The 23,214-nt window shown below is 43.8% G+C and overlaps 2 protein-coding genes across 2 annotated transcripts in view; both read right to left on the reverse strand.

Annotated features, from left to right (window-relative positions):
- Nucleotides 1-22,809, reverse strand: si:ch211-286b4.4 (uncharacterized). Its single transcript, XM_053422098.1, has 38 exons — nt 22,719-22,809; nt 22,092-22,241; nt 21,884-21,987; nt 20,865-21,067; nt 19,881-20,101; nt 19,530-19,637; nt 18,957-19,103; nt 18,671-18,835; nt 18,413-18,564; nt 18,045-18,213; nt 17,545-17,653; nt 16,949-17,085; nt 16,460-16,585; nt 15,706-15,879; nt 14,256-14,480; nt 13,998-14,124; nt 13,620-13,819; nt 13,328-13,540; nt 13,096-13,241; nt 11,552-11,679; nt 9,333-9,477; nt 8,406-8,538; nt 8,146-8,313; nt 7,925-8,051; nt 7,611-7,822; nt 7,350-7,512; nt 6,754-6,842; nt 5,515-5,675; nt 5,256-5,370; nt 4,024-4,205; nt 3,795-3,939; nt 3,380-3,712; nt 3,117-3,214; nt 2,918-3,024; nt 2,744-2,823; nt 1,919-1,947; nt 1,694-1,822; nt 1-1,288 (listed from the first exon to the last, which is right to left on the reverse strand). The coding sequence occupies exons 1-38, from the start codon at nt 22,807-22,809 to the stop codon at nt 737-739; spliced, it is 6,063 nt and encodes a 2,020-aa protein (XP_053278073.1). The 3' UTR covers nt 1-736.
- LOC128440833 (SCO-spondin) overlaps nt 22,805-23,214 on the reverse strand; it is a 6,769-nt gene continuing 6,359 nt past the window's right edge. Inside the window, exons 11-12 of the mRNA XM_053423674.1 lie at nt 23,008-23,187; nt 22,805-22,910 (exon numbers count right to left, since the gene is read on the reverse strand). The gene's annotated coding sequence lies outside the window, so the exon portion shown is untranslated. The remainder of the gene's footprint in view (nt 22,911-23,007; nt 23,188-23,214) is intronic.

Genomic DNA, 23,214 nt, shown 5'->3' on the forward strand with positions numbered 1-23,214 from the left:
GGGGACTTGGCACAGACCTCTGAGCCAACACTGATTGCAAGTGAAGACTTGTTCCATTTGACCTTATGATTTGGCTCACAGGCCCCCTGTAGTAATACTCACTTTCTATTATAAGACCCAGAACCCCTGTACGACTGATAAACCATCAAACCAGGAGAAGGAGGCGGCCGCGCAGCACTGACGTGTCTGGAGCAGATCCAACAGGCTTTCAACTTTCACAGCTGCCTTTGGTTTGACTTGCATAGCCTGTTGGTCACGGAGGAAAACAGATGAAAGGAGCTAAAGAGCTGAGAAAAGATGACAAACGACAGGTCAGAGGACCTGAGAGGAAGAGGGTTAGAGAATAATTGTCGTTCGATATTAAATATTCATGAAGACATAAGGGTTGTCGCCTCTACACAAGGGGGAGGTTGTTGTAAGCACAGACGCACAAGTGTCACCTTGTGTTCAGTGAGCTGGAGTTTATTATCTTAATTAGAATATGGTAATGAACAGAGCCTGTGTTTGAGGCCGGAATTAACTCCCGACTGAGAAACTATTTGGACAAGATGACAGAGGGTGTCACGCCACACTGCCTGTTGCCAGAAATTATTTCTGTCTGGGATCACAGATAATTAAAAAGACTCCGGCTCTGATCGTCAAACAAGACAGATTATCACAGTGTACACAGATTTCGAGCACAAGGCCGGGAGCGGAGGAATAATGGTCAGATAATACAATATGTGACTAATTCTTCTTAGCATTTGTCCACATTCAGATCCGGTCTCTGATCAGCGGGCGCCCACATGTCATCACTGTCCGTGTGTCCAGTTGTATTTTCCATTGGGATCTGACCGTTTAGCTCCTGTTTTCCTGGCACGGTCACAAGCGGCTGATCTTGGCTCTCAAGCATCTGGCAGTCCGGCCACATTTCAGGGTTGTTACTCCTCTGCTGGTGGGAAATATGACTCTCCACTTTATAGTTACCGAGAGCCTGGCCCTGTATGTTTTCCTGGCTGTGACTCCGGCTCGCTGGAACACCGCCCTGCTGCTGGCCGTCGGCGGGACTGCAGCCATCTCTGCCAGGATACTGCTCCCTCTGTCCCGGCCGAGTGCTGCTGCTGCTGTCTGTTTGTTTACGGCCTCCTGTCCCAGCTCTTGACTCGCTGCCACGCTGCTGGCGCTGTCTGATCCGACCTAATGTGAGCTGGAGCTCATTGAGCCGCTGTGATACATGGCGTCTCTTCAGCTCCAGCAGCATTGTTCCACTACGACTCAGGCTTGGCTCGCTGCTTGTTGGTGTGGCCCTCTGCAAAAGGACACATCACAGAGGATGTATTGTGAAGAATGATGTGGCAAAAGATGTACATTAATTCATTTACATGGTCTCAAAGACCGTGATGTGATGCAAATATGCAAATCCTGGCACAGTGCGCTCACACATTTTTCTCTTAAATCTAGGAGCAATTGAACATCGGCTTGAAAGGCAGACATTTGTAGGATTTATCACAGTTTAACGAAATGCATCAATGCGTCATGTCACTTTAATGAATGAAATGCTACTAAATCGTGAGAAAGTCAAAAAGAAATATCTCAGCATGTCGAAATTGATAGGATATTAAAAACAAAGAGAGTATTGCCGAGCCTCTTCAGAAGAATTACGACACGGATAAATTACTTGGATTTTGCAATGTGTAATATTGCAGTTAATTACCGCAGAATGGTTCCCAGCACTCTGTGTCTCCTTTCTCCATCTGCTCATTGGAGCTCTCTGCTGTAGCTGCATGCTGAGCTGCAGGAAGGACTCGTTCAAGCGGTCGATTTCTTCTTCGACACACGATATCTGGAGTAGAAGAAATGTGAAGGGGAACATTTGTCAGGCCTGGAGGGTAGAAACTATTAAATTACTCTTAAATAAACATAATTAAGGGATGTTTACCTGTATCGGCGTCCCTTTTGGTGGCAAACCTGCAGAAATGAAACTACACTTTTAATTGTTTAGAATCAAAACAAGTGATTTTAGTGTGAAAGTGTTGATTGAATCTAGTCTGAAGAAAATTACAATAATTGGATGAAACCCCAATAATATGTGGTTGTATATCTACCAGAGCTCCCCCCACCCACCCCCCGCCTTCAGAATAGCTCCAATGCTCATTGGCAGGCTGCCACTAAGGTCACAAACTGTGTGTAGCAGGATATTGACCCATTCCTCTGGAACAAAAAGCTGTTTAGGTGACAAAGTGGGTGAAAATCAACTCCTGCTCTCCAGAACTTCCTATAATATAAATCCTGCGAGCGGGAAGAATTGGAGAAACAACTTCAATCCGAAACCACATTTGGATTTTCTCATTACTTTGTATGGGAGTGTTATTGTTGTGAAATAATGGAATTCTGTGGGCTGCACAAAATTGCGTTCCTTTATGGATCAAAGGCTCATACATTGTGGTCTGAAAGCATTAAACTCATCCCCACAAATTGTGAGAGACAAAAGTTGAAGTCACATTGATCCAGGGAAAAATCATTGTGCTCCTTTCAGGTTAGGATTCTTTCTTTATTGACAATAAAGACCAGAATCATTAGGATTTATATTATTATCAAATTTTGCCACCATCTGAGTTCTAAGGTGGTACATTTAGATTGTCGTCCACTTAAGTTCTTTGTCCATATGCGTCTGTAACCATCACAATATTTTAGACCTTACTTTGCAGTTTTCGCAGTTATTGATATTGCATATAACTTGACTAGAAATCTGCACTCGTCCTACCTGTGTCTGTGTCCTCAGTTGAACACCGTCCGAGGTTGAAGATGAGCTGCTCTAACTTGAAATACTTGTATTTCTCAAGTCTGAATCGGAGGAGAGAGAGTGAGAAAAAGTTGGTTCTCTGCATGGTTCCGCTCGTAGCACACTCTGCTGCTGGGGCTCATGTTTCTCACCGACCTGCGAGCTAACAGGTGCTCAGTGAAATGCACCTCAGCTGGAACTCTGGCGTTGAGAAAGTCTGTAACTAACGCACCGTGCTGATCCTCCGAACCGCCGAATTTTGACTGTAACAAAGAAAGAAAGGAAGCTTAAAATGTATCTTCCACAAACCCGTGCAGTTTCCGATGGATGTGTGGGGTTCACAGAACTTCCTCACCTCCTCCGAGCTCCATTTGAAAGAGACGTTAAACATCTGAAGGCTCAGAGCGGAAACGGCCTCATGCAGCGCTTGCATAAAGCTCTGACGTCTTGAGGCTGGAAAAATTTGGGGAAATGTGATATTTCCAGCTGATTACATACTTTGTGCTTTCAAAGATGATTGCCAGGGCTATTATACTGCTCTCTGCCTGGCTATAAAAAAAAACAAAGGACACAAGATTTGGTTTTCCGGAACTACTGTGAGGACCACTTTCCACTTACCTGACGCAATGTGGGCCATGGACTGCAGAAGGACGCCGATAAAATGCCCCACGTGCTGAAGCTTTGCCTCTGACAGATACAGGATTTGATTGGTCGCGTCAAAGTAAAAGTCCCCAGAGCAATGGGCCAGCGTGGCCTCATTAGTGGACAATGAAGAAACTGGGATCGACTTGGCCAGTAGCAGGAGCACGGAGGGGAACTGGGGACATTTCTCGAGCAACCGCATCACCTGGCAACCAAAGAGGAACACTGCAGCGTGCTGAGGGGAGAGGTTGTCCAGAGCAGTTGGGATGAGTTTCCCGTTGTAGCTCTCCTGGACAGACGGCTCTACAGCTGAGAAGGACATTTATAATCATTACATTCAGTTTCTCTCTCTTTTCTGATTGAAACTTTTTTTTAAATCATATGTCTGTACCATGGTGGAGATGCTGAGTAGGCTCAGCTGTGGAGAGGCTATGTAAAGACTGCTGGATCTCCTGCAGGGTCTTGAACAGAGGAGATATACTGACCAGCTTGGACAAGTCGTGGTCACTCAGACAAGGGACTGTGCTCTGTTGACTCTGTAGAATTTTGTAAGTTATAATAAATCTCCACGAAATTATTCCAATTTACGCAAAACAAAGATGCAAAAGCTACTACAGCACCTGTGTGTAACACAAGTTGGTGTCACCGGGTTGTGTGTATCCAGCATGCGGTTCACACTCTCTGGTATCATGAGGACCAGAATGACAGTAATCCCGGTTCTGCCAAGCTTCTCCTGTCACCCTGCAGACGAGAGCTTCCACAGACCTGAGAACAGTTCCCAGTAATGCCACAGAGGGCTCAGCTGGGGTGACAAGAACATTCAGTTCCATAAATGAAAAACCAAAACGTTTCAAAAATGATTTTAGTAAAGTTTCAGCCTCTCAAAGCACAACAACAGGTTATTTGAAAAACAAAACAATTGAGTAGACAAGGGGCTTAGAGCCATTAAACACAAGGGAGGTACTTCACCAGTTGGTTAAAGAACATGAATCATTTATATAGACAAACACTTAATTGATCCCGAGGGAAATTCAGGGGACAATTTAGAGCTCCTCCAGTTTAAACAATGTGCTAAATTAGTTATCCTTGGTTAAACAATATTTAGGCAAAACATGTCGACTTACTGTGAAAGGAAAACTAGGAAATTTGCGGAAAACACTAATTTGTTGTCCTTGGGTAAAGATGGCATGCTACAACACCTCTGAGGTCAGTACATGCTGCAGGACCTGTAGCACAGTCCGGCCTGGATGATTTATCAAGTGGAGTATGTGTTTGCTGATATACACAAATATAAAAAGTTGTATTTTACAGAACAAACAATGTGTATTTGTCCATTTCCTTAAATCAAGTTCTATATATCTAGTTATACTTTTATTCATAGTTATTTATTATTTTTATGTATATTTATATATATATAAAAATATATTAATTTTTATTGATTTTAATATTTAAAGTTAAAATATAAATACAAAATTACATTTGTTTTAAAAAACGGCTTCATATTATTAGGATTAGGAAACATTGCAAATACATCTGTAATAAAAAGTTGTACCCCCCCATATTGGTATCTGTATTGCACCAAAACAATAATATCCGTGTATCTCTACAATACATATACATGCTTGCCTATTAAGAAATGTCATAAGTTTATGTGCATATTATACAAAACACAACAAAGTTTGAATTTCTAATCTGCTGATCTAGTTACATCAAGACAGAGCCAGTCTTTAACTGTATGCTAAGCTAAGCTAACATGCTGATAACTGTGGCTTCATATTTAAAGTATGAACGTGAAAGCTGCATCGATCCTCTTATCCAACTGTCAAGAAGAACCTGGACATTGCAGTCTTACCTTGTGCTTCTCTCTCCCCCACAATGCTGTCAGATGGTTTATCCCTCATGGTATTATGGACGAGCAGCTCTTTGAGAAGACTCAGCTTTTTATGGTCCATATTCTCAAAGGAATTCTAAGAATGAAAACACACTATTTTAAACATTTTCCTAGCGACACTTTAGATCATAACTTTAAGATGTTTCACACCAAAATCTTAAATTCTTTCTTGAATTGATAATTGAATACGTTTGTATTGAGTCAGCGTAGTGAAACTCACCGCGAGTGTTTCCGCCTGTTGACAAATGTTTCTGTAGAACTCCTGCATGTCCTTGCGGTGTCGAGCCAGCTGGGAGGCGATGTGGAGGTTCTGGTCCTCGAGTTTGTCGTACAGGGTTTTCACATTGAACTCCTCTAGATCACAGCGCCCTGAAACACTTCCTAAAAAGGGGCAGTAAACATCCATAATATGCAAGTCATCACTTTTGTTTATTGTTTTACCTGAGAAGATGCTCCTATGATGAGTGAATGCACCCTTTAATTTAAAAGCTTCCTTAACTGAGTTTTATAATAATTCATACGTGTCTCAAGATAGTCAGGGAGAGAACATACGGTGGATGATAATTACTTGAATGAAAATCGCAGAGGCTAACTAGGGAACTACAGATAAGAGCACAAGTCATAAGAGTGGGAAATTAGCCATTATTTCCTTTATCCTCAATCAAGTGAGGGAAAGGGCTCTTAACTGCTAGTAAGTCATGCGTGGTGGTTTCATAATGATCCGACCAATGGGATTTAAACACCCTATCAAGCTGCATGAATAATGCAATACGCACTAAATGAGAACTCCACCTAAAAGTCGTTTCAAACATTATCACACACCAGCGCTGAACGATATTGAAAAGCAGCCAGATGGAAACGTTTTTTGAGTGAAACTTGTCTTGAATCACTTTCAATAATCGGTTCATTAACAGGATACTGAAGTGATGCAAACAGCAAAGACAGATGGTCTCACTTATTGAATTGAACAAAGACATTTACTTCCCATGTGACAGTCCATGAACTGTCTACTCAATATTTTAGCTCTTTGAATAATGTTGATGAGTCAGGTTTAAGGGTTGATTTACCACTTTGGTCCAAACTGAAATACCTCTATAACCTTGAGGGAATCATGTTACACACCATTGTTCACAGTGGGCCATTATCAGGTCACAACTAAACATTTTCACATAGTTTTGTGTTTGACTCTAAAAATAACTAATCTTTACACTGGTTTAAGTGCCAATTAGTAAACGTTTTTATGATAGAATATTAAAAGATCCTCCGAAAGCCAGATTCAGATTAGAACAGAACATAGTTTATATCTCTAAAAACTCACTTTGCACTCAACCATCACATTACACCATTACATTATTACTGCTATAAAAATGTTAAGGGAGTTCGGTTTATGACCTAGTGGAAATCTATATGATGAATGTAAAAATGATACAAATGTAAATGTAATGAAGAGTGACTTTACCTCCCTTTGAAAGAGCGGGTTCCTCAGCCTCTGCACCTTCTCCCATCCCCCTGCTGCCGAGAGCACCTCCTAAACTGGGGACAGCGATGCTGAAACACAAATCACAAGCCACAATGTGGTCTTATACATTTATGTTTTATTGATGAAGAAAAATCTTTTGCTGATAGTTGGACGAAAGATGGCTGTATTTCGTATCGGTGTTCACAGCGGTGAATAAAACGACTCAATTTGCCTTAGATGTCCGTACTAAAATATACAAGTTTATTACAACATTAACAGTCAAACCAAACAACTTGAAGTACAATCTCAGCATAAACGTAGATAAAGTGCCAGAAACAGGAAGGTTACTGGTGGAACTAAACTAACAAACTATTTCAGATTTTCCTACACAACACTTAAGGTATCAAAAGATGTAGAAGTCACACATTCCCAGTCATCTATGTCATTTTAATGTTGAGAGAGAGGAGGATGCCATGTTACTTTGAGCTTTAAACCTGTCATGACGGGGGCATTGTACTGTTACCTCAACCAGTACACACATATCCAGCATCCTGACACATTATAAACACATTATACCTGCAATCACAACAACACACCTGTCTCCATTGCAATCACACTCCACCGGACAGAAGGGCTCCCCGAGACTGCGCCACTTTGGCTTCCTCCTCCACTGGGAGACCAGCTTTGCTTTGCTGGGTCGCAGAACGAGCATTGTGGAGGTCACAGCTACAACCACCACCAGCAGCAGACTCAGGACCCCTGTGCACAGATAAGATCTTTGTCACGATAAAGAAGCGAATCCAACAAGGACAAGTTAAACGATGACCAAATGATGAGAAGACACTGAGGATACACACCTACAATAACTCCCCAGTCAGGCAGAAGGTTTAGCCGGTGCTGCTTGACAATCCCAAATCTGACCAGATGTGCCGGGGTCATGGGCTGGAACACAGCCGACCGAGCAGCGCACTCCGTCCCCTCCTCACTGACCACCACCACCAAACTCCACTCGGGGACAGCGCTGTCCACAAACACATACTTCCCTGTTTCTGAGAACACGTGGGCAAACCTGAGAGAAGGGCCAGGAATCCAGACAGGAGATGTTCACAAAGCGTCGTTTCACCTAAACAAAACTTGAGGTTCAACCTGCAGTGTTTGAACTCCACTCTACCTGGTGGAGTTGAAGTTTGTCTGCTTCATGAGCATCTGCAAGTGTCTGAAGGCTCCAAAGTCCCAGCCGGGGTTACTATTGAACAGGTGGTCTTTCTGATACACTGGGAAGTGACTGAGACGGCGGTCTAAGGGGTGTTAATGAATTTACGGATATTTAAATCTATTAAAGCAAAAAATAAATGATCTCGTGAACATGTGAAGTCAAAGAAAGCAGAATACCAGTGTGATTGATGGCGAGATGGAAAATGAGCATGTCACCGGAGGATATACAAGCAATGGGGTTGGGGATCCGTGGAAGAACAGCCAGGTCTCCATCGACATCATCGTCATCCTCATCATTTGTATTTCTCCTCTTTCTCGGTCTTGTATTAAGGAGTTCTGTTGGCTCTGAGTATAGACAAATCAGTGTCCAGTTATATAAAATAAGCAAATATAAACATGTAGAGTGGAGACATTAATTCAGATTTAAATCTATTCACCTGACAGGAACTGATTGATAAGTCCCGTCTGTGTGGGAATCCAACCAAATACTCCCTCAGAGTCAAATTGGACCAGATGAATTTTCCCAAAACTCTTTGCATGAATATCTGGTCCCAAAACATCCATTACAGTCTGGAAGTGAACAGAAACAAGTTGGATGAGACCTGCTACTAAGTCATTATAGTACAGCATACTATATATACTGAATTTAGAACTGACTATGTACTATATAGCAGTCTATGCCACTATAGCATAATGCTTGCTCAAATAAGATGCTTTGTTTCTGTCACAAAATGTGTTCTTCTGTGTGCATGTGTAAGATCATTGTAGAATAATTTCAATTTCATTTTTTAAATAAAGAAAAGGATCGTGTACTAGAGAAAAGGAAAGTGACCTAAAAGTATAAAGGGTTGTTAAAATGATAATCAAGGGAGAAACACAAATAGAAAATAAATATCTCTTAAAAGGACAAAAGTAGACACACACAAAACATGTCCATTCATAGACTTCTCAAACTAATGGGGAATAATGAGGCCATGTTGTTGAACTCAATACTTTTACCTTGAATGGAGAGCTTGTTTTTTTTATCACATTCTCTCCACTATGGTGCAACGATATCACACAATCTGCAGCTGCACCATTTCTCCAGGTGTCCCTGCCGAGGCTCCGTCTGGCCGAGGCCCTGATAAACTCTACGCACCAACCAATCGGTTTCATTTAACCCTGAAGTCTGACAAGCCTCTGGGTTGCATCAGCACAATACTAATAGTGCATGGGAGGGGGGGGGGGGGGGGGGGGGCTTCCGAGAATCCTTCCTCTCAGTCATACACACACGTTGATCAGTAAGTATAGGTTAAATCAAAATTGCATGAGCTCCGGTGTAAATGCTAACATGTTTGTGAAAAGCCCCAGTGCCGCTCCCTCACCCGTGTCCAGACCATGCGGCTTCTGTCCTTCAGGCTGAGCAGCAGGCGTCCATCTGCCGAGAGCTGCGCAGAGAGCTGAGGCAGACGGTAGAGGCAGGAAGTATTGCAAAGCTCCTCGGCAGACACGTATCGCTCACATTGGCAGCTGGGGTGTCAGGATCGGGAAGATAAGAGAAAAATATAAACCGCTTGTCAATTAAAGCTGAGCGGCCGGTCGGCACGGACAAATAAAAGCCTGCCCGGCCACCAAAATACAAGCCAGTGAACAAACAAGAGTGGATAAGCTCCTGGGGTCTGTCATTTGATAAGCAAACCATTTGAGTATAATGTCTATTTCTACCGTTATAATCCAACTGCAAACAGAGAAATCTCTGAATGAGTTGTCAGGAATAAATAGACAGACAATTGACTTCGAGCTTCATGGATTTAACGCTGAGGACAGAGTAAGCAAAGTGTTGGGAAGTCTTTTGAATGAACAGTTGTCAAATATAGACATAAAATAATCGACTGTATATAAAACCTACACAACCATCCTGCCATAGCCTGACATTGTCAGACTCACAATTCTAGTCAGAATGTGAGTCTGAGACCGCTCCATTGGGCTGTGATTATGGGGCGTGTTTCAACTGACCAGGAAGTAAAATTCTTCTTCGCTCAATTGGATAGACCTACAACCAATCAGAGCAACGTAGTATGTGACGTATGCTAAGCAACGCATTGTGAGTTATTTACTAACCCGGGTTCACACCGGACGCTTCAGCGCAGCGCCAAGCCTTAAATAACAGCTGGCTCCCATCCACTCCCATGTTAAAACTTTGTGCCGGTCACACCGGAGGCTGAAGCATCGCGAGGCAGCCTTGGCGCAGCGCGGTGCTTCAGCCTCCGGTGTGACCGGCACAAAGCCGTGCAGCGATCTACTGGATCAACGGGTGATATTATTAGCGCTGCCCGTCGGTTCAGCGTCGCTTCAGTGTCCGTTGTGAACAGCCAAGCGCCGGGGCGATAGGGATTAGCGCGGTGCTCTGGCGTCGCCTCCACGTTCTGTGTTCCTCTTTCAAAATGAATGCGCTGTCGATGTCTTCTAAAACAGACTCAATGGCAGCATCTACACATCTCAGCTCTCCAGCGGCAGGCATGTTTGTTGAAAACGAATTCAACCCAAGGTCGGGCATAATTTTTTCCCAACGGAGCGACTCCAGACTAGTCTGGATGCCAGACGAATTTAGCCCCGCCCACAACATTTTAGGTCGGGCAGGTCGGTCTGGAGTCGCTCCGTTGGGAAAAAATTATGCCCGACCGGGCCAATCAGATTGTCAGGGCGGGCTTTATACGATGATTGACAGATGATCAACGGTAACGTAATCAAGCGACGCTGAACCGCCGGGCCGCGCTAATAATATCACCCTTTGATCCAGTAGATCCAGTAGATCGCTGCACGGCTTTGTGCCAGTCACACCGGAGGCTGAAGCAACACGCTGCGCCAAGGCTGCCTCGCGGTGCTTCAGCCTCCGGTGTGACCGGCACAAAGTTTTAACATGGGAGTGGATGGGAGCCAGCTGTTATTTAAGGCTTGGCGCTGCGCTGAAGCGTCCGGTGTGAACCCGGCGTTAGTAAATAACTCACAATGCGTTGCTTAGCATACGTCACATACTACGTTGCTCTGATTGGTTGTAGGTCTATCCAATTGAGCGAAGAAGAATTTTACTTCCTGGTCAGTTGAAACACGCCCCATAATCACAGCCCAATGGAGCGGTCTCAGACTCACATTCTGACTAGAATTGTGAGTCTGACAACGTCAGGCTAACTCCAGACTGAACCGCCCGACCTAAAATGTTGTGGGTGGGGCTAAGTTCGTCTGGCATCCAGGCTAATCCTGCCACGATGTAGGTTCAGAAACCTGGATGAGGTCTTTTAGTGCCCCAGCCTAAGGAATTCACTTTTCTCAAAACCAGAATACGGTTTTGAAACCAGTAAGATGTGTTTACAGGTGTTAAACATAACCAGAAGACTCCCTAAAACCTGATCATAACCAGGATATGAATGTGAACTATTGTATTCATCACTTAAAGATCGTAATTGATTTCTCCAATACAATTAGCTTCCGTAGCTTTAACCTGGTACCTTTAAAAAATGTAATTTTCTTCACCGGTTAATGTGAAGGACTGAGGTGAACAGATTAAAAATATATAAGGAGATAAAGAGACAAATAAGAGATTTACATTCCCATCTCCAAATCCAGAGTTCCTCCATGTGGTCCACAGGTGGTACTACAGGAGTGGAGGGAAGGGGACACACACTCTCTGGATGCCGCCAGCCGGGCCTGTCCTGTGGCACACCGTCTGTTCACCTGAGACACACAGACTTCAATCATTACTGAGCAACCAAAACAAAAGTGTTTCCCCTTTTCCCTGTGTGGATTTTTCAAATATTGTGCATTGATTACATATTCAACAGGTCATATGAATGCAGGGTTTTTCACATTTTGTTTTTCCAATTTATTTGTTGCGGTCGCTAGACAGGGACGTTGGGGATTGATGCTGTGCCTGTAAATATAACCTCAGCATTGGATAATTAAAAGTTGCGCTGCAAAAACATTTAAAAAAACTTTCTATTCACTTTGTAGGCGAGTCATTTTCCACTTCGATCTGGCAACAATCAATTCACCACTTTGATTATGTTCCCATGAAAACATTTTGACTGGAAAATACAAATTTAAACATTGTGCATGTCCCTCTTCTGCCTTTTTTATAATAAAACACAGTATCCCCCCCCCTAACACTGCAGTACACAAACGCCCTTGTTGTCACAAACATCAGAAACTAATGCTGTCAACTTGTGGGTGGGGCTCAATAGCAGGATGAGACTCCTCAGCTGCAGGTGAGCTGTGAGGGACATGTTCATATTCATAGATCCCCCTTTACAAAACGTATTCCATTTTAAGACCAACTTTACATGACAAACATTTTAAGTTTGTAATTTTGGAGAACAAAGAAGGATTAGTATTCATGTAGAATTAAATGTGCTGCATCACTGTGTCCATACACACTGAGCAGGACCTCAAATAATAAACCTGAACTGTAAATCTTATCAAAATGACACCAACCACAGTAAAGTTTCTTCGCTATCATTATTTAAGACGCCTGCATATAAAGAACGAGGGGAGAAGGAGGGAGTTCATCTCCTGGGCATCTTCGACCAGATAAAAGTAAGAATATGGTGATTTTCAATCATCAAGCATTCGTGAGGGACATTAGAAAAAAGTTTTTCCTTTGTAAATCCACCACTCAATCATTGGTGGAGTCTACAGTATGCCAAGTTTTTAATTCACTGTCTTCGATCACACACCTCCTCCACTCTTATCTCAGGCACAGGTATAACACTGGGCACACAGAGTGAAATGAATACAACCTCTAAAGGCAATTTTCTTTGAACTGTCCTTGCAAATGTAAATTTTAAACTTCAGACTTTACAGGTTATTATACAGTTGGCACAGGATACAGCAGAGTGACGAAGCAAAACAAAATCTAGACAATCTGCTTTAATGGAAAATAAATGACACATAAGTATGTATATGTATAAATGTAGTTGTTCACCTGTGTGTGTCAGACCTGTGAAGGCACGGCAGGCAGTCAAGACACTTGTATTCCATTTTAAGACCAACTTTTTCATGACAAACATTTTAAGTTTGTAATTTTGGGGAACAAAGAAGAGTTCTAACTGAAGTAATGAGCTACTTAAAGGCAACTCTAGATCTGCTACTGACCTCAGGCTGGCAGTCCAGTTCACTGTCAGAGGTGGAGCTTTGGTAATCCAGCTCGTTGTAGAAGATAAAACCAGTTCTACACAAACATGAACCATCAGAGTGCTGGAATGCACGGTTCTTACCAATGCAGGTACAGGAGGAAGAACCTGAGGACGCACAAGAGGCCGATTTGATCAAGATTAGAGCATTTTATAAGATCTGAGATATCTAGGAACATCTGAGGAGGTCTAACCAGTTGGTGAGGTAGAGGAGCTGCCACAGGGGAAACAGGCGCTCTGGGCGGGCAGGTGGTTAAAGGTTCCAGCTGGACATGAGTAACAGTCACTCATTTTCCCAGCACGAGTGAGGTTACCAAAGGAACCGGGGGGGCAGGGTACAGGCTCAGTGGATCCAACGGGACAGACAGACCCAAAAGGACAAGGGTGACTTTTGTAAGAGTCAGTACCTGTCGAATACAAATTAAATCGTGCTTGAAATAACAGTTATTCCACGTATAACATGCTATCTGGAATGGTTTGTGGTACCTGGCGGGCAAAAGTATCGTGGCGGACACGGAAGGCATTGTGGGACGGGGGAGTGATGAAGACGATACGTGCCCCCCTCGCACACACTACAGCAGCTGCTTTTGGATCCCCTGAGCCCACTGGTGGTGACAGGCATGGAACCACCGTCGCAGGATTTCATGGTGGAGCTGTTGGCCGGGCAGTAGTACGGGAAGGGACAGCTGTGGAGCATGGTAACGGAGGTTATTTATAAAGCTTGAACCGACACCCTGGTAGCATCAGTCCAAAGCCACAGAGCTTTCATCATTTCAACAATTCAACTTCCTTCATTTCCACGTGGCACTCACAGACATTGTCCCCCTGCCAGGTTTCACAACATTAGAGCTTTCATGCACTCACAGTTGTTTGGGCGTATCGTAGGAGTGGGATCCCTCAGGGCACAAATAACCTTCAGGACAAACTTGGGGCTCAGCAGTCTGAGGTCCGCAGTATGAGCCAGCTCTGCACGGCCTCTCTGAGGCTGCACCTGGGTAACGAGCAAAACCTCATTACTGCAAAACCCCTTTACTGCCTTTAAGGAGACAGACATTCATTAAAATAAAAAGTTTCACAGTCATCACATCCAAAGAGGCCAATATGCTAACATTATTAACTCACCTATGGGGCATTGATAGGAAGCCCTGCAACGGACTCCCTCCACATTGGGCGTCCCTGTTTCCCGGGGGTCTGGACAGAAGGTTCCCCCTGCACAGGGTTCACAGTGTCTGGGCATAGCAGCTCCAGGAAGTGGCCTCTTGGTGCCTGCGGGGCAGTAGATGGGGGGGCCAGACCCACTGCACCAGTAACCAGGCGGACAGGGACTGTTGGAGTAGTCTGTTAGCCCTGGAAATACACACATACAAGAAGATGGTCTAGTCCCAAAATACATTTCAGATCTATTGAGCTGGTTTGCTTGCACCTGATCGCTGAGATCTTCAGATGGAGCCGTGCTGTTCACTCAGGTCGCAGGTGCTGACAAAGGGAGATCGAGCTTTTTCTATAAGAACCACAACAACTTGAAACTCTCTGCCCTTCAAAGTCAGACTCACTACTTCTCTAGCTTCTTTTAAATCTCATCTTTAAACCGCTCGCTTTCTGAACGCTTCAATGTTTGATTTTCTTTTTCCATTTGTTTTATTATTAGTTGTATATTATCTTGTGTTTCTGTTTTTTATTCTTTCTACCTCAATATATATTTTTTTATTTTATTCTATTGTTTTGTATTTTATTGTATTCAAATATACCGGCTGCTATGACGATTTAATTTCCCTTCGGGGATGAATAAAGTAATCTATCTATCTATCTATCTATCTATCTATTTGTTAACTCTGTTTTACTACTTATATCCCTTAGTGTGGCCTTGTCTGTTTTTTTGAGTTTCTTGGGTTTTACGTTTTCTTTGTAACATTGTTAAGAAATGTATTATAAAAATAATTTATTATTACTATCAGTAGGATTAGCATTCATGTAGAATTAAATGTGCTGCATCACTGTGTCCATACACACTGAGCAGGACCTCAAATAATAAACCTGAACTGTAAATCTTATCAAAATGACACCAGCCGCAGTAAAGTGTCTTCGCTATCATTATTTAAGACGCCTGCATATAAAGAACGAGGGGAGAAGGAGGGAGTTCATCTCCTGGGCATCTTCGACCAGATAAAAGTAAGAATATGGTGATTTTTAAATATCAAGCATTCGTGAGGGACATTAGAAAAAAGTTTTTCCTTTGTAAATCCACCACTCAATCATTAGTGGAGTCTGCAGTATGACAAGTTTTTAATTCACTGCCTTCGATCACACACCTCCTCCACTCTTATCTCAGGCACAGGTATAACACTGGGCACACAGAGTGAAATGAATACAACCTCTAAAGGCAATTTTCTTTGAACTGTCCTTGCAAATGTAAATTTTAAACTTCAGACTTTACAGGTTTTTATACAGTTGGCACAGGATACAGCAGAGTGAGGAAGCAAAACAAAATCTAGACAATCTGCTTTAATGGAAAATAAATGACACATAAGTATGTAAATGTATAAATGTAGTTGTTCTGCTGAGTGTGTCATACCTGTGCTGTTACAGTGTGCACCAGGAGGGCACGGCAGGCAGTCCCCCTTGCTGCCTGCTCCAGGGGAAGCCTGATAAGTGTACAGAGGACATGGCCTGGGTCCTCCACTCAAGTGTCCGTCAGTCAGACCATCACAGTAATGACCAGCAGGACACAGATGAAGAGCTGGATCTCCTGCAAACAAACACAACAGTTCCATCTGAGGTAGAATAAGAGGCGCAGATATTTGTAAGGGTGTGCAATAACCGAGCAATAACCCTTTGTTGAGGGTTTATTAGAACAACTGTTACACTGCTGCTGATCAGTTGAGACATTTTTCAAATTTATTTCACTGTATTGATCAGTTTTTTTGCCTCACCAAGCACATGCCCCTGCTGTATTTCTGAGCTCATGCTTTGTCAAATTTCCATTGGCAGTATGCTCGCAGCTCTTTTTAATTCTGAGCATGATGGTTTTAACTTTAGTCCCAGTCCTAGGAACCTGCTAACACTGCATTTACTTACGCTCAGTTTAGATGAGACACACAGTGAATGTAGTGGACTACATGATAGGAAATTAAGACCCCAATACGCTGTGTCCCAAGTATCAGGACTGAAACTTAGCTCTTCCCTTTCATAGCCTCGCACAACAAAGTCATCTAAAAGGGCTGCTTCATAACTTAAACTATGAGCTCTATTTTCTTCTCTGAAAACCTAATTACAGTAGCAACAAAACACGTCTAACCACTCACAAACAGGCCATTATCAGCTCATACCAGGTTGACACCAGTACTGGGGAGGGCAGGGTAAACAGTCCTGTAGGCTGGAACCTCCAGAGGAGCTTCTGACTGTATTTGCAGGACACAACTGAGCCTCCTGTGTTCCCTCAGGACAATAGAAACCTAGAAGAAAGGATGTGTTGAGTCTAAACAGTTTATTTGAAATAGCTAACATATAAACTGATTAACCAGTAACATGAGACACTGATAACCAGTAAATAAAGTTAAAGAATAAGAGAATGAGAATGTTATGTACAGTTTGTCCCTCATGAATGCAATAACAGCTTTAAGGGAATGTCTTCAAATTTGGTGCTCCAGACATTTTGACTCAAGATAAACTGATTAGATTTTGTTGGCCATACATGTTAATGTAATTATATGTATAATTATGCCAAAAAGTCAATGAGAACAATTCTTTCACTCCTCCAAAGTCTCCACTACATACAGTTTATTAGAGGAGTGGTAGTTCTAGTTGGTTCATTGTACCTGGTGGACATGGTCCAGCGCACTGCATACCCCACTGACACTGGGTGAAGTTGGACCCCGGTCCCTGGGGGGTGAAATCTGCACTCCCAGAAACACAAAGATACCCCGCAGCACACACGCCCTGGATCCTTCCAGCCCTGAGGAAAATATACACCGAGCTACTTTAGCCACAAAACAAATATCACTTCACTCCAGACGCACACACAGAAAAACACATATACAGAAGAACCTTTTGAAGACACTGAAATTCATGCCTCATTAGATAAATAGATTTTATGATAACATAGTTTCCAACATTTCCACCTTCCACATTCATTAGGTCCATGCCCATGAAGATGTTAATTTGGCTGCTCAGTGATCCGTGACTCTTGAACGTGATATACTGCAGCATTCTGCTAATTGTGAGTCTAATCAAAACAGAGATGAGTGTGTGCCTTTGAGCATTTGTCTGAGTAGGTATGCATGAGTTCGGGATATGCATGTGCCTTATTGTGTGTGTGTGTGTGTCTGTCAGTGTATACATGTGCGTCATGTGAGTGCGAGACAAGGACACATTGGAGCACTTGTCTGTACCGGGGCTTTAATTCATGCAGTACCTGCAGAACTTCCCTGAAGGGCACGGTAAACACTCTCTCTCCTCCTGAAGTCCTTCCTGGTTTGGATGAGTGAAAGTCCCATTGGGGCAGGGCTGAGGAACCATGGTGCCTGGAAAGAAAGAGATGCAGTAGATAAGAGACAACCTGCATTAGCATGATTTATTACATAGTAACCTCAAGAACCAGGACAAGGTTATATGTTGCACTTTTGTTTAGCATTGTTTATTAATTCTCTCCAAGAAGGTTCAAACTGTTAAATAGCAATTAAATGAATGGATCATCAGTTTGGGAAATAAGCTCAATAACTTGCTCGTTGAGTGTTAGATTAGAAGATTTAAATCCCTCTCAATCAGCATGATGAGTATGAAGCCAGGGAACAAAACCACACAAAGGACTACTTGACATTTTGTGCAGATTAAACAAACAAAATGCAGCTTGTTAATTAGTGAGCTTTAGAGATGCTTGTAGGCAGATTTTAAATTATTTCTCTCAAAGTGCACCTGCAGGGCAGAAAGAGTGTGGCGGGCAGGGCCACGGCTCCCCCACCACAGCCTCCTCACAGTAGAATCCAGGTCGGCAGGGGATGCAGCTGTCCGAGCCGGGGTTCGGCTGGTACTCTCCTGTGGGACATGGTAAGGCCAGGGCAGAGCCTTCCGGACAGTAGTGGCCCTAAAAACATAGTACAAATAACAATGGTGCAGCTGAGGGGTGACATCCAGTGTAGCAGGACATTAATATTCATCAACTTGGTACAAGCTTTTTTGTCTGAGAGGTTCTGTTAGGAAATTAAAAAGAACAATGGACAAGGGGACGAACAGGGAGGGCGAATATAAAGTGAGGAACAAAAGAGTGTGTGAACAACCTTCACCTTAGGACAGAGGAAGGCATATGGAGTGGTTGAGGAGAAGTCAAATGGACAGTAGAAACCTGCAGCACAGGGACCACTGGTGTTGGCCAGACCCTCGGTGGAGCAATAGTAACCTGCAGGACAGGCTGAGCAGCTGTCGGAGGACACACCTCCTATAACAGGAGAATGATATAAGGTGGATAACAAATGATTCAATTCTTCACACCATGGTGACAGAGGAAAAAGCCATTTTGTGATGAAGGTGAATAGCAGGAGTACCGGTGGTCTTGCGAACACTGCCCAGAGGACATGGAATGGGGGACAGACACCCTGCTGGACAGTAATGGCCCACAGGACAAGGGCCATTCAGGGGGAAGTCATCAGAGCTCGGAGGAGCTGGTCCCACAGCCCCACCTTGGCAGAAATAACCCTCCAAACAACGACCTACAAATACAAACACTTTCAGTTTGCTTCCCTACTAGCAAATCTTTAAAGCAGCATAAGGCTTTGTGCATTCTTCTAAAAGGAAAACATTCTGTCACCACACATGTTTGTTTGTGATCACCTTGTGGCATTGAGGCTCCATACGAGCTACAGTACACTCCAGAGGGACAGGGGCTACACACAGAGAGGGAGTGGGCCCCTGTCTGGTTGTTGAATGTCCCTGGAGGGCAGGGCTGAGGCAGGGCCGTCCCTGCAGGGCAAAAATGACCTAAGAAAAGAACATATTTATATTATTAACGCTGCTCAAAACATTAAGGGAACACTTAATCATCACAGTGTATAATATAGGTGAACGTTATTCTGCCTGTAACATCATCCAGCGTGACTGGTTTGTCAGTGGGTCAGTGATGTGATGGTGTGGGGAGGCACATCCTCAGAGGGTCGCACAGACCTCCAAGTCATAGCCAACGGTTCCTTCACTGCTGTTATGTACTGGGAGGAAATCCTCAGAGCGACTGTCAGACCTTACGTTGGTGCAGCAGGATCTGGGTTCCTCCTGTAGATGTTTAGGCAGTTCCTGGATGACGAAGGCATTCATGCATTTGACTGGCCCTCTCGTTACCCTGATCTAAATCCAATTGAGAACCTATGGGACATTGTGTTTCGGTGCATCCTCCTCCACGGTGCCAAGTACCTCCACAGAGTGTCCAGGAGCTCACTGACGCCCTGATCCAGACCTGGGTGGAGATCACCCAGGTCACCATCCACCGATCAGGAGCATGCCGGGACGGTGTCAGGGGTGCTTACAGGCACACAGAGGCCATACACACAACTGAGTCACATCAGGAGTTACCGTGATGAAATTCACACAAGTTCAAACAGCCTGTGATTTACATTGTTTACTTTTCAGTGTGGTTTTGAATCCAGCCCTCTTTGGGTTGATGGTTTTTCAACTTGAATAATTTGTCCATCAAGATCTGATGTGTAATTAAACTGTTAATATCATACATACATTCCATAAATGGATTATCATCCCCATGCTCACCAGCCAGGCAGACAGAGGGCTCCTGAGTGGCGGAGGAGGAACACATTGTCCCTCGGGGGCAGGTTGTGCAGCGGGCTGCTCCGGGGGCAGGACTGTATGTGCCAGGCTCACAGGGAACCTCCCTCGCTGAGCCAACAGGACAGCTATGGCCAGCAGGGCAGAGGTAGCCATGGGAGCCATCTGAGGGGATGGGACCCGAGCTTCCACCCAGGCACACGTACCTGAGGGCATAAATCAGAAAAACAAATTTCATATCAAACATATTGCCACAAGCTGTTAGTAACAGCTTTCGACAATCTGCCGGCGGGGAAATTAAAGTTTTCGATTGTAGAAAAAAACAAATTGCAGTGAAAGTATTTTAATTAAAAAACGATAATGAAACCAGTATTTGGCTGCTTTTAGACAACAAAATTGGATACATAAACATTGACAGTCTGACATTTGGTTTCTGCAGGGCCTTACAAGTCATTACACATATATATATTCAGCTCTGCCTATTCAGAAAGAAGCACCACCAGCTGCTGAGTATAGTGTTTTCCCAGAAAAAATAAACGTTTTAATAAACTGGATTTTAATTGTAGTTCCTCCAAGTAGACCCTCTTTATGTTTGACTTTGCTTTTAACCAGAAAAGAAAACAACTCAGACTCTGGTAAACAAACTGCAGTGTTACAGGTGCTTACTGCTGATATTGAATATTTCCAACAAAATGCTACACTTAGCAAAGTGTTCTGAGAGGAATTCGTCCTGCTGAAGACAACTGCTTCCTGCTGAGACTCATGAAAAATGCATCAGCTGTCCTCAGTTATCTGTCTGATTTCTCACACACCGACTTGCGTTTGATTTTTTAACTCATCACATCGTACTGACGTACTGAAATCGTCCCTTTAATCCAAGTTTAAATCCCACATAGGAATCCAAAAATAGATGAATGTGCACATCCAAACTCAGAGAAACTGAAAAGTTATACAAGCAGATGTGTTTACCCAGCGTGACATGGGAGGGCATCGGAGAACTCGGTTATTGCAGGCTTGTCACAGAACAGTCCAGGGGGACAGAGCGAGCACTCGCCAACTTCCTTCAGCCCTCGGGAGACGGACAGAGAGCCTGTGGGGCAGGGCAGAGGATAGCCAGTGCCAGAGAGGCAGTAGTGTCCTGAGGGGCAGAGGTGGCTTCTGGTTGAATTCCCCTGAGTAACAAGGAAAAATATAAAGATAGACAGGTCATATTTGTACTTGATAATATCCTTTCCTTAAAATTCAGAAAACTGGAACGCATGCATTGCTTGAATGAAGCCACCAGTCTAATAAAGTGAGATCTCTAGAGGCTGAAATGTTTGTTACACACAACAATACAAAAGTAAATTACAGAGGGAATAAAATGCTTATTCCCATTAGAGTGTGCTCAGCAACAGGGCAATGTTCTGCCATATCATGTGTGAAGTTGACATTGTGCCATAGAGGTAAGATTGGGTAAAACATGAGAGTGATCAAACTGGGGAGTTAAACGGTTTTACAGATAAATTCATAGTAAACTCTGGACATGTTGTCACCTCTGTCAGTTTGTTTGTTTGTAAGCAACATTACACCAACAACTGAACAGATTATTATCACCAAATTTAGAGGAGGGAAGTTCTGGGAAGAACTCATTAAATTTTGTTGCGGTTCTGGAAGATAATCGTTTTGGCATTCTGTAATATAACAGGACAGGGCAACATTCAACATTTTTACCATTCCCTCAGGGTATAAATCATGGATCTTGATGGAAAAAAAAATCAGACATGTTTAGGGCTGATAAATATGAAAACTGGGGCAGTTTTTCGGATTTAATGGGATTGTTTGTCCTTGGCCTAGGAATGCCATTGTAGTTTTTAATGTGGAAATTCTCACATGAAGGAGAAGTTAGATTAAGGGTTGAGGGGCCTGCATCACTCAGAATAATGTAAGGACGAGGAGCAGCTGACCAACATTAACAGGTTACGCACAAGAGAGAACAATAACAACACCTGATACTCAGTTGAGTTGGGGCTGCTTGATCCAGCAGGACAGAAGTATCCTGCTTCACACGGCCCTGTGGGCTGGGACGCACCAGACTGAGAGCAGAACATTCCTGCAGGAAACGGGAATAAAAATGTATACTTGAAAATCACTGACCTGACTGTACATGGGCTTAGGTTAGGATGAGGTAGAAAAAGACACTAGTGTTTTCCATACCGGCAGGGCAGGGCAGGCAGGCATCGGGACTGGAGGCACCGAGCTGGTTCTGCACTGTGCCAGGAGGACAAGGAAACTCCAGGCCGAGAGTCAGCCCGGCAGGACAGTAGTGTCCAGGGGGACAGAGAGCAGGCCGTGCAGTGCCTTCAACTGAGACACAGCAAGAAGAGTTAATAAACCAAGGTGAGATCTAAATAGTCAAATAAAATGAAAAGCTTTTTCACAACTTTTCCCTGTCACGTCTCTGACTTTGAAAAGATACAGCGGCATAATTAAAGAAACTGACTCGCTGACACTGTAAAATCAGTTTTCAGTTAGATAAGCAAAGATAAAGAGAAGTGCGTGACTTCCTCGAGCTGTCCCGGTTTCACTTCAGGATGTATAAGCTCAGCCTCGGTTGATGAAACCTTCAGAATGACTTTGGACAATCCCAATGGAATGGGTGTAAAATTGTTGCTAAAATAAAACTGTGTGTATGTGAGTGAACAGTTGTGTCCCTTATTAAAGAACGCCTTATTAAAAACATCCCTCTTGGCTGTGCTGCATGCTGATGTATTGTGAGTACTACTGGAAAATAAATTGCGATGCCTGGCCCCCTGTGGATTGAACTTGAAGGTCGGAAAACACCTTGACAGTAGGATCCAGGGGAACAGGTGGTGCAGTTGATCTGGTGTGTGTTCCCCTCTTTGGAGCTAAATGTTCCTGCAGGGCAGGGCATGGGGAGTGGTGCTCCGCTGGGGCAGAAGAAACCAGCCGGGCACGGGGCCTTGTCGGCTCTGCTGGAGCCCCAGTCGCAATAAAACCCAGCCAAGCAATCACCTGGAGCACGACGGGGAAAATAAATGGAGGATAGTTATCTTTAAAAATTCATCAAATTCATCATCCCAGAACCTCTGCCGTCTTTTATTCCACCGACCTGCTCTTTGCCCCTTTTGGCAGAAAATCCCAGGTGGACAGAGAGATCCAGTTCTGTTGTCAGTCGGATTCGGCACCGTGGCTCCCATCAGACAAAGGAAGCCAGGAGCACAGGACCCAGAGGGCTCAACCAACCCTTCAGAGCCACAGAACTGACCGGCTGGACACACCAGGCACTCACCTGCAAACACAGACTGACAGCTCTGAC

The sequence above is a fragment of the Pleuronectes platessa genome, chromosome 5 (assembly GCF_947347685.1).
Source record: "Pleuronectes platessa chromosome 5, fPlePla1.1, whole genome shotgun sequence".
Lineage (NCBI taxonomy): Eukaryota > Metazoa > Chordata > Actinopteri > Pleuronectiformes > Pleuronectidae > Pleuronectes > Pleuronectes platessa.